Genomic DNA, 12,096 nt, shown 5'->3' with positions numbered 1-12,096 from the left:
TCATTAGTTAAACCATATTCAGCCCGACTTTTAAATGAAGATCAACTTTTGGAATTCATCCTTCAACATAAACTCGAAGCGGGAAAGTATATCAAACCTTTATATACAGCATATTTAAAACAAATGAATAGAATACATCCAGAATTAATGAAGGAAGGAATGAATTCCAAAATCAAAGCAGATAAAATTAAACCACCTGCAACACCAAAACCTCCAACGACAGTACCGCCTCCTCCTTCAGTTAATCCTTCATCATTCACTTTATTATATCCATTTCAAACATTAAAGAAGCAAAAAGATTTTAAAAAGGATTTCAAGATATTAAATAAACCAATTGACCCAAAAATTCAACCATTAAAGGAAAAATTTAGTCGCCCTTCATTTGCTCCATATCCATATTCATACGAAATCGATCATCTGGAATATTCAAAAGGAAACGTTACTTATTTATTTGCCATTAACATTAACACTAGATATTTATATTGCATTCCGGTGAAAGGGAAAACAGAACAGGAAACAAGAAGAGCTATTCAATACTTACTAGATCATGAAAGAGTAGATAATATCAGGGGTGATGGTGATAAAGGATTTCAGGCAGCTATGGCTCATTATTTCCCACAAATTAATTTTTTCTTTTCATCCTCTCCATATACGTTTCATAATAAAATAGTTGATGCGGTAATGAGAACTCTTAGAGATGCGTTAGGGGTTAACGGTCAGATATACTGGGATGGAAATCATGACTCCATCATACAACAGTTAGTATATTATTACAATAATACATGGCATAGAACAATAAACATGAAACCAGTGGAAATGAAAAATGATATTTCAAAAGAATGGGAATATATTAGAAAGCAAATGGAAAGGTTGAATGATGTTAAACGTGAACAAATTAATTCGGGGCTCATGAATTTTAAACAAGGGGATAAAGTTTTGATTCATCTCGATTATGGAAAAACTGATAAATCAATGACAAAAAGAAGACGAAGATTTGACACAATAGCTGAATTTGTTAGATATATTAACGGCAATGCATTAGTTGAAGTTGACAATAAATTAATAGAAATTCCGATTTATTTTATTACTTCATTATATTTAAATAATATTTAATTTTTTTTATTTCGTAAGAAATGAGTGACAACAAAGCAGCCAAGAGTCCAGACAATGAATATAAAAAGAAACTAAACAGAATTAAATCAAAAATATGCTATTACAAAAAGAAGCCACAATGCGGTGGGGTTGATGCCCATAAAACTAATGGAACTGAAAACGATAAAGAGAAGAAGGAAATAATCGAAAAATTAGAAACTTACCGTTCAATCCTTAAACTGGGTGAAGCAAAAATAAAAGAATTTAATAGAATAAATAAATTGGTTGGAAGAGATGAATTTAATAAAAATGAATTTTTAAACTCAATCCAAATTTAATTTTTTCAGTGCTACCATGTTACCATGTGCTACCAGGTCATTTAACTTCTTTTAAAAATGAGACAACATGACATTTAGACAACAGTCCCGGAAATGATTTGTCATGACTTCATCGTAATGAGTGTAAATGACCCAAAAATAATGTTTACGTTAATGGTTTTTAGGTTATTCAATAATTAATTATTTTTGAAGAACTGAGGGTGCTACCATGTTACCATGTGCTACCAGGTTAATTAACTTCTCTGAAAAAATGAGACAACATGACATTTAGACAACAGTCCCGGAAATGATTTGTCATGACTTCATCGTAATGAGTGTAAATGACCCAAAAATAATGTTTACGTTAATGGTTTTTAGGTTATTCAATAATTAATTATTTTTGAAGAACTGAGGGTGCTACCATGTTACCATGTGCTACCAGGTTAATTAACTTCTCTGAAAAAATGAGACAACATGACATTTAGACAACAACACAGGAGGAAGGTATTTATGAATTATTTTTGAAGAACTGAGGGTGCTACCATGTTACCATGTGCTACCAGGTTAATTAACTTCTCTGAAAAAATGAGACAACATGACATTTAGACAACAGTCCCGGAAATGATTTGTCATGACTTCATCGTAATGAGTGTAAATGACCCAAAAATAATGTTTACGTTAATGGTTTTTAGGTTATTCAATAATTAATTATTTTTGAAGAACTGAGGGTGCTACCATGTTACCATGTGCTACAGGTTAATTAACTCTCTGAAAAAATGAGACAACATGACATTTAGACAACAGTCCCGGAAATGATTTGTCATGACTTCATCGTAATGAGTGTAAATGACCCAAAAATAATGTTTACGTTAATGGTTTTTATGTTATTCAATAATTAATTATTTTTGAAGAACTGAGGGTGCTACCATGTTACCATGTGCTACCAGGTTAATTAACTTCTCTGAAAAAATGAGACAACATGACATTTAGACAACAGTCCCGGAAATGATTTGTCATGACTTCATCGTAATGAGTGTAAATGACCCAAAAATAATGTTTACGTTAATGGTTTTTAGGTTATTCAATAATTAATTATTTTTGAAGAACTGAGGGTGCTACCATGTTACCATGTGCTACCAGGTTAATTAACTTCTCTGAAAAAATGAGACAACATGACATTTAGACAACAGTCCCGGAAATGATTTGTCATGACTTCATCGTAATGAGTGTAAATGACCCAAAAATAATGTTTACGTTAATGGTTTTTATGTTATTCAATAATTAATTATTTTTGAAGAACTGAGGGTGCTACCATGTTACCATGTGCTACCAGGTTAATTAACTTCTCTGAAAAAATGAGACAACATGACATTTAGACAACAGTCCCGGAAATGATTTGTCATGACTTCATCGTAATGAGTGTAAATGACCCAAAAATAATGTTTACGTTAATGGTTTTTAGGTTATTCAATAATTAATTATTTTTGAAGAACTGAGGGTGCTACCATGTTACCATGTGCTACCAGGTTAATTAACTTCTCTGAAAAAATGAGACAACATGACATTTAGACAACAACACAGGAGGAAGGTATTTATGAATTATTTTTGAAGAACTGAGGGTGCTACCATGTTACCATGTGCTACCAGGTTAATTAACTTCTCTGAAAAAATGAGACAACATGACATTTAGACAACAGTCCCGGAAATGATTTGTCATGACTTCATCGTAATGAGTGTAAATGACCCAAAAATAATGTTTACGTTAATGGTTTTTATGTTATTCAATAATTAATTATTTTTGAAGAACTGAGGGTGCTACCATGTTACCATGTGCTACCAGGTTAATTAACTTCTCTGAAAAAATGAGACAACATGACATTTAGACAACAGTCCCGGAAATGATTTGTCATGACTTCATCGTAATGAGTGTAAATGACCCAAAAATAATGTTTACGTTAATGGTTTTTAGGTTATTCAATAATTAATTATTTTTGAAGAACTGAGGGTGCTACCATGTTACCATGTGCTACCAGGTTAATTAACTTCTCTGAAAAAATGAGACAACATGACATTTAGACAACAACACAGGAGGAAGGTATTTATGAATTATTTTTGAAGAACTGAGGGTGCTACCATGTTACCATGTGCTACCAGGTTAATTAACTTCTCTGAAAAAATGAGACAACATGACATTTAGACAACAGTCCCGGAAATGATTTGTCATGACTTCATCGTAATGAGTGTAAATGACCCAAAAATAATGTTTACGTTAATGGTTTTTATGTTATTCAATAATTAATTATTTTTGAAGAACTGAGGGTGCTACCATGTTACCATGTGCTACCAGGTTAATTAACTTCTCTGAAAAAATGAGACAACATGACATTTAGACAACAACACAGGAGGAAGGTATTTATGAATTATTTTTGAAGAACTGAGGGTGCTACCATGTTACCATGTGCTACCAGGTTAATTAACTTCTCTGAAAAAATGAGACAACATGACATTTAGACAACAGTCCCGGAAATGATTTGTCATGACTTCATCGTAATGAGTGTAAATGACCCAAAATAATGTTTACGTTAATGGTTTTTATGTTATTCAATAATTAATTATTTTTGAAGAACTGAGGGTGCTACCATGTTACATGTGCTACCAGGTTAATTAACTTCTCTGAAAAAATGAGACAACATGACATTTAGACAACAGTCCCGGAAATGATTTGTCATGACTTCATCGTAATGAGTGTAAATGACCCAAAAATAATGTTTACGTTAATGGTTTTTATGTTATTCAATAATTAATTATTTTTGAAGAACTGAGGGTGCTACCATGTTACCATGTGCTACCAGGTTAATTAACTTCTCTGAAAAAATGAGACAACATGACATTTAGACAACAACACAGGAGGAAGGTATTTATGAATTATTTTTGAAGAACTGAGGGTGCTACCATGTTACCATGTGCTACCAGGTTAATTAACTTCTCTGAAAAAATGAGACAACATGACATTTAGACAACAACACAGGAGGAAGGTATTTATGAATTATTTTTGAAGAACTGAGGGTGCTACCATGTTACCATGTGCTACCAGGTTAATTAACTTCTCTGAAAAAATGAGACAACATGACATTTAGACAACAGTCCCGGAAATGATTTGTCATGACTTCATCGTAATGAGTGTAAATGACCCAAAAATAAAGTTAGTTTTAAAATTATTTTTATTTTTTTATTCCTATATAAATGACAGCAACAAACAACAACAGCAACTATATCGTTTCTGATGAAAAAGTTATTGATTCATTAGCTGAGGAATTAGTTGTGGCAGAAACTAAAACCCTCAACGAAAGAATTGGTGAAAACAAGATTGATTTACATAACTACCTCAAACACGATGGAGGAAGAGGAAGGAAAACTGGTATGGCTTTATTAGTAAATAAAATTTCAAATTTAACGATTATAGATGTTGATATCAATAAATCATACAATGATGAACTTAAAGAAACAGTTAGAAAAGATATTTTATCAAAACTTTCGGATAAAGATGTTATCGTTAAAACCGCTTCAGGAGGTCTTCACATTTATTGCAACACTAATTTCTTCTATTCAGTTTCGAACAGAATGATTAAATGTTATTCCTGCAATGATTATGATATTGATACCATGACTTCTATGGATGATTCAAAGCGTTCTTTAGTGGTTATGGCTGATTCAAGAGTTCGCAAGAATGCATCAGAACCAATCAATACATACTCATTCATTCGTGGAAGTTATGATTCAACATTAACCAGAACAGTGAATGATATATTAAATGATTTGAATATTAAGGTAAGAGTTGAACAGAAGAACGAAGAAATAAAGACTATCATGAATGAAAACAAAGATGTAAACATTGACGATAAACTTGCCCAGAGCATAGTTGATGGCATCAGTGATTTTGAAGTACATAATGACGGTGGAAACATGAATTTAGAAAAAGAAATAACATTATTCACACTGTTTCAAGCAATTAATTCGTTACCTAATTATTTAATTAATGAAGCATACGATAACGTTTATAACTTTTGCAGCTTAACAGAAAATGCAAAAAGTAATTTTGAAAAAGCACGTAGTAGATATGCACATTTAATGACTTCTCCATTTGTTTTAGTGAAGATTCTAAAACTATACCAAAAGGAATATTATGATGAATATGTTTTACCTTTATTACGTAAGCCAAAAATAACATTTGATATCAAACTTGATGACTCGTTTTTGATAACAGATATTAGACGCAAAGCTGAAAATCATCAGTATAAAAACAGTTCTGAAGTAATTGAGGATTTATCACGTGTAATCCGTTTTGTAGATTGTGGAAACAAATATTTCATTCAAAAGGACTATAATATCCACGATAAAATGAATCAAATATCATTCGTTCTTCAATCAAACATGAAAGAGTCACTCAAAATGATTAAATTATTTAAAGAAGAAGGTAAAACAATAACAGCATGGGATGTACTACTAAATCAATTATCCTCATTAACCGTTAAGGGTGTTTGCTTTAAATCTGATTCCCCAGATGTTTTCTCAACGTTTCAGGGTTATAAATACAACGTTCTCGAAAAAGTAGATTACTCAAAAATTGAGATGTTTATGAATTTCATTAAAGAAGCTATTTGTGATAATAACGATGAAGTGTATAAATACCTTCTCGGCTGGATTGCATCAATGATTCAACATCCTGGAGTTAAGAATGAAACAGCAATTATTTTGAAAGGACTTCAGGGAACAGGTAAAAACAGATTTACAGACATTATTTCTGAACTTCTCGCTGGTTATTCATGTAAAAACATTACTGAAATAAGTGAGCTAACGGGTAATTTCAATTCGGTTGTTGAAAATAAAATGTTTCTTGTACTTAATGAACTCAAGAATGTTGGTGAAGACAGACTCGCAAACTTCAACGCTTTGAAATCAATTATAACGGATAATGAGATAAGAATTAATGAAAAGAATCAACCCAGAAGAACTGCTCAGAACGTTGCAAACTTCATTTTCGTAACTAATAACGTCTACCCTGTCAAAATTGAAGTTGGAGACAGAAGATACGTAGTTTTAAGAGTTAATGATAAATTCAAGGGTCAATTTGATTACTTCAAGAATTTAATGGATTCATGCACAAAGGAATTTTATGATAATTTACTGACGTATTTTATGCAATATGACCTTTCATCATTTAATGTACGAATCATACCGATGACTGAAGCCAAACAAGATTTAATTGAATTATCAACAAATCCTTTAGATGTATGGATAAATACACATTATGATGAATTGTGTGCAGGTATGACGTGTAAAAATGCTCTATTCTGCAAACCATCAGACATGAAAGACAAAAACTTTCAAATGAGCATTAAGGATAAATGTGATAGGAAACATAGAAGAATAGACGATAAACAAACATGGTGTTATGTTTTGAAAGAAGAAATGAAAGGATTATATAAACAGGTTGAACCAAACGATAATGAGGATTCATTTACTGACGATGAAATACCTGTAAATGATGCTTTATAAAGTATGATTGGAATTTATTTTTGCCTTCCTCCTGTGTTGTTGTCTAAATGTCATGTTGTCTCATTTTTTCAGAGAAGTTAATTAACCTGGTAGCACATGGTAACATGGTAGCACCCTCAGTTCTTCAAAAATAATTCATAAATACCTTCCTCCTGTGTTGTTGTCTAAATGTCATGTTGTCTCATTTTTTCAGAGAAGTTAATTAACCTGGTAGCACATGGTAACATGGTAGCACCCTCAGTTCTTCAAAAATAATTAATTATTGAATAACCTGAAAACATGAGACTTTGTCTCCGGACTCTTTGAGTCACTTAACGATAAAATATATTTCTGCAGTTCATTCATTACTTCATTACCTAATTAATTACAGACATAAAATATATTTAGTTCATTCGGTAAGCCTAAACCCTTTGGGTCAAGTCTCAAGTATGTTTATTGAACGCGGTACCATGCGAATACAGTCACAAATGGTGGCATATAATCTTTACCCGAGCCTGTTGGATTTGTTGTGAAAGTGTGTGAATGATTTCCTCCTGGTTCAGTTTGTCGAAAAGTCTTTTTTGCTGAATGGTTATAATCTGGAGATAAAACATCATAACCAGCTTCATATTCTGAGTTGTATAATGGGTGGTCTCTTAATGAGTGGCTATGGTCGCCAGAAAAGTTTGTAGTTCCTGTATGAGTGTGCGGTGGAAGGTTTGCTTCTTTAATTTTCTTCGAACCTCCTGTTTGCTTTGAATATCTAGCACAGTATAAGAATTTGTCTACAATCTGCTTCCACGTACCAAAACCTAAAACACTTGCTGGATTTGTTGAGTTCATTGACGTATAAATAGAGCCAACAGGATATAATGTTTGAAGTATTTCATTTTTCATGCTTGTAATCACATCATTTACTTCCGACTTCTTTGCATAATTTTCATCAACATATGTTTTATCTGCTTTAAGATCTAAACATCCTGAAACCCATTCTGTATCAGCTTTAACTTTAAAAGTCTCAAATGTCCATTCATGATACCATTTAACCTTTTCTTTAATTTCATTATCTTTTTCATCAACATAAACCAAATTTGCCTTCTTATTTAACTCACTATCCACATATTCCTTATCTGCTTTCTTCATTATGTCGTTTAGGAAACCTTCTATGAATTCCTCATTTAAATTAAATCTTCCAATCTTCAAAACTTTAGGAAATGCATTTAATGCGTAATATCTCTGTTCTTCTGGTGGAATTGATGTTATATCATCCGTTATTCCTTTTATTTTTGAATTCATAAATAAAATTTCTTTTATATTTGATATCACTGCACCACCTTTGCAAACGAATTCGAAACGGTCATTTTTCAATACTATCTCCAAATCTCCATATTTCAACCTTTGCGTTTGTTCTGCCGTCTTTGAATTATATGCATATATGGCGTATGTAATGGTCTGAAGGACCTGGGTGCTTTGCGCCTTAAGTTGCTGTTGTTTAATCATTTATTACGATTTAAAAATAAATATTTAATCCGTTATCTCATCAGCTATTTTCTCTATTTGAAATTGCCATAATATTTCATTCATAAATTCTAAATCACAATCAAATAGGTCAGTTATTCTAAATTTAATATTTGATAAATCTTTTGAATGAAGAATAAATGAATTCCCGGATAATTGAAACGGATATGATAAAGAAAATGTGTTTAAGTTGATGGATAAAATGTTTTGTATTGATGGGTAAGAGTTAGGGTCTAATGTTTGATGTGAAAATCTCATTGGGGTATTAACTTTATCACATTTGATTAAAATGAAATTGGAACCGGTGTCAGAATACAAAACATCCCCAACATCTTTTTCAAAATTTAATATCCCAACAATGAACGAAGATGAGGAGTACAAAATTTAATTTTCAGCGGGAATTTAATAAGGTTATTTATTTCATCAAGTTCAAAAAGTTTATCAGGTTTTGATTTAAAATTTTCTTCATACCATATGATATGATTCATTTAAATAACTTAAAATCATGTTAATATCCCATTTCGCTATCACATTATTTATATACATAACATACGTTTTTTCAAGGTCATCTTTAATAAATGATATATAATCTGAAGGGTCTAAAAGAATGGGATTAAATTTACCACTCACAGAAACGAGAGTAACATTATAAATTCCGCTAACTGTTAAATTTAATTCACAGTTATTATTCGAAATAATATTGATAATTGACATTTTTATTACGATTAAAAATATGGTAAAGCGTTATTTTCCAGTGATAAATAAAACTAGAATAAGATTACCTCAAGAATTCATAAATTCAACGAATAAGAAATTCATTCATGTTATAAATTTTAGTGTTTTCAGAAAATATGAGTCAATGTCATATTCATCAACAGGTTATATTTCACTTCATTCAAATTTAGTTCAATCAAACCCATATAATGACCATTTCATAAGATTTTCAGATGGTATTAAAATGTAATTGATAGATTAAAATATGAACAGATTGACAATATCGAATTTTTAGAATTTTGGTTTAAATATCCCGATGGAAAAAAGATTGAAGTTAAAGATAAAGCTGATACTATAACAAAAACAATTACAATGACCGATCCAGATAGTGGGGAACAAAAAGAAATAAAACAAACGATAGAAACTGGTGAAAGGTCAATTATTATTGATTATGATTCAAAGGATTATTATTCGATAATGTTAATGCTTGAATATTAAATAGCCTTAACAAAGAATTTTTCAAGTGATATTTTATATTCATCAACTATTTTATTATAAATATCATTATATGTTAAATGAAGTTCAGTTGTTGTTCCGTTCTTTGATATCTTAATTGTGCTAATATCCTTTATAGGATTTATTTTTGCAACTGTTCCGCAGCATGAAACCTCATCATCTATGAAAAATTGAATTTAACGTCTGAATCTTGAACATCACAAAGAATGGCGATAATGTGAATTAATGATTCATAAGGTAAAATAATTAAACCGGATTGGTCAATTAAATTTATTATTGAATCATAATTATTAATTATTATATCACGGTAAATTTTCATTAATTCAGAATTAATGTCTATTTTATATGGGTTCTCGATGTTTGATGAAAGAGGTGGGGGTATGTTGGATAAGTGGGAATTTCAACAGGTTCTTTACCAGGTTCAGATAAAATGATTGGGTCTCCATTCTCATGGTTTTTTCATTCTCCTCATTCTTCGGTAAGTCACGAGTTAATAAATTTGGTTGAGTTGCTGACCTTGTTAATTCAGGGCTAACATTAACTTTAACATTTTGAATAATTCGTGATTTATCATCATTTACGTTATAACCAACCGTAATCTCTGCTTTTGCGTTAGTGTTCTTTTGACTAGTGAAACGTCTTCTCATTTATATTCGAATAAAAAAAATATATTTAAACTTTTATTTTGCTGGAACTTTTGAATCTATTATTCCCTGTATTTGTTCATGAAGTTGATTTTTAGCTGTTTCATCGAAATTAATAGACCGAATATATTCATTAATTGCATTCTTATAATCATCTGATTTCTCAAATTTTCTTTTATCTGATTCCTTAACTAAATCATAAGTTAAACCTCGTTGCTGATATAATGGTTTCTTAATTAAATCTTTGAATGCTTGAGATAAAGCACCTGATGCAATTCTTGCTACTATAATTGGTTGGAATTGCTGTTTAAGTTCATCTTTAACATTTGCGAAAACTGGATCGAATAAAGCAACTTTAAAGAATTTCTTAGCTGAAATTTCAGGTCTAATATTTGCATATTGACCATCAAACTGGTTAGAATATCGTGGTAATCCATCCGGTCCCTCTTCAACAGCATTTAATTCTTCATTGAAATAAGAATATGGATTATGACGGTATGAATTAATTGGACCATTTTCACCTTCTTCAATGTATTGTTTAACAGCTTTTCCATTTTCATCAAATTGCATAGGATAACGTTCATTATATGCTTTACGTTTAGGATAATCAGATATAGTTAATTTATAACCATTTATGACTTTAATATTACCTTGACCATCAGTAACGAAAACTTCATTTATACCATCAGGTTTTCCATTTGGACCCGTAATGTCTGCTTCGTGTGCTTCCCAATTTGGACCATGACGTTTGGCATATGCTTGAGCTTCTGGTAATGTTAAAACGTTTCTCATTTGTTTAACATCTTTTTGAAGACCAGCAACAATATGAACTAATTCTTTCATTCCATCAGGAACTTTCATAGTTCTATTATATGCACCCCTTTTGTTTGTCCCTTGTTTTAATGGAACCTGTAGAAGATTTACCATTTCTGTCATGTTTAATTATAATAAAAAATAAAAATTAATTATAAAAAGTTAATCAAATTTAACACTTCCTTTATTTAAATCAACTATTATTTTTCCATGTTCACCTAATTGCTGATATTGTGTGTAAAGTTCATTAATGCTCATTGGTAGATTCACTTGATAAAGCATAACGTTCAACTGTTGACGACTAAACCCACTGAAAATGAAAAGTGTTGATAGATTTGATTTAATGTTTGTACTTAATGCTTTGAAGTATTGAACAGCCATGAAGAATGAACACTGAATGTGTCGACATTGAGTTAATAACTGATTAAAATATGATTTCTCATTTGTTATTAGTTTTGATTTCACTGCATCATCTAGAAAAATGAGTGAATGCAAAAATTCTCTATCAAAATTTGAAATAGAAAGTGTTTCAAATAATTCATCCCGTTGTTTATCAATAATTTTATCCTCTAATCCTTGCTTCTTGATTGTATTATATAATTCTTTATACATTAAAAAGTTTTTTAAATAATCTTCTGCTTCTTCTTGTGATAAATAAATAATTGGAATTTTGATTAAATGCTTTAAAGATTCAAATGTATCATCTGAAGGTGAACCTGAACGGTTGATATAAATTAACACATGTGAATAGGGGGAAGTGTTAGCAATAATGATAATTTGTTTTAATATCGTTAATGTTTTACCTTTATTTTGTTTACCAATTGCTGCAGTGATTGAATTTAAGTAACATTCAGAATATGGAATTTTCATTAATTTTTCCTTAGATAGAGCATTTCTATTATCACTCAATGCTTCATTAATCATATCATCTACGTATGTATTATATA

General features: G+C 30.7%; 3 protein-coding genes across 3 annotated transcripts, besides 1 other annotated feature; 1 reads left to right on the top strand and 2 right to left on the bottom strand.

Moving 5' to 3' along the window:
* Positions 1–375: 375 nt before the first annotated feature.
* Positions 376–12,013: a mobile genetic element.
* TVAGG3_0429600 (uncharacterized protein) lies at positions 4,653–6,965 on the top strand (the record flags this gene model as incomplete). The annotated part of the gene is made up of 1 exon (XM_051233736.1): positions 4,653–6,965. The coding sequence occupies one exon, from the start codon at positions 4,653–4,655 to the stop codon at positions 6,963–6,965; it is 2,313 nt and encodes a 770-aa protein (XP_051103466.1).
* TVAGG3_0429590 (keratin-associated protein family) lies at positions 7,398–8,444 on the bottom strand (the record flags this gene model as incomplete). Its single annotated transcript, XM_051233735.1, has 1 exon — positions 7,398–8,444. One exon carries the CDS (start codon positions 8,442–8,444, stop codon positions 7,398–7,400), a length of 1,047 nt encoding a protein of 348 aa, XP_051103465.1.
* Positions 10,373–11,272, bottom strand: TVAGG3_0429580 (uncharacterized protein; the record flags this gene model as incomplete). The annotated part of the gene is made up of 1 exon (XM_051233734.1): positions 10,373–11,272. One exon carries the CDS (start codon positions 11,270–11,272, stop codon positions 10,373–10,375), a length of 900 nt encoding a protein of 299 aa, XP_051103464.1.
* Positions 12,014–12,096: the final 83 nt, after the last annotated feature.

The sequence above is a fragment of the Trichomonas vaginalis genome, chromosome V (assembly GCF_026262505.1).
Source record: "Trichomonas vaginalis G3 chromosome V, whole genome shotgun sequence".
In the NCBI taxonomy this organism is placed as follows: domain Eukaryota; phylum Parabasalia; order Trichomonadida; family Trichomonadidae; genus Trichomonas; species Trichomonas vaginalis.
This window is presented reverse-complemented; position numbering and strand designations above follow the sequence as displayed.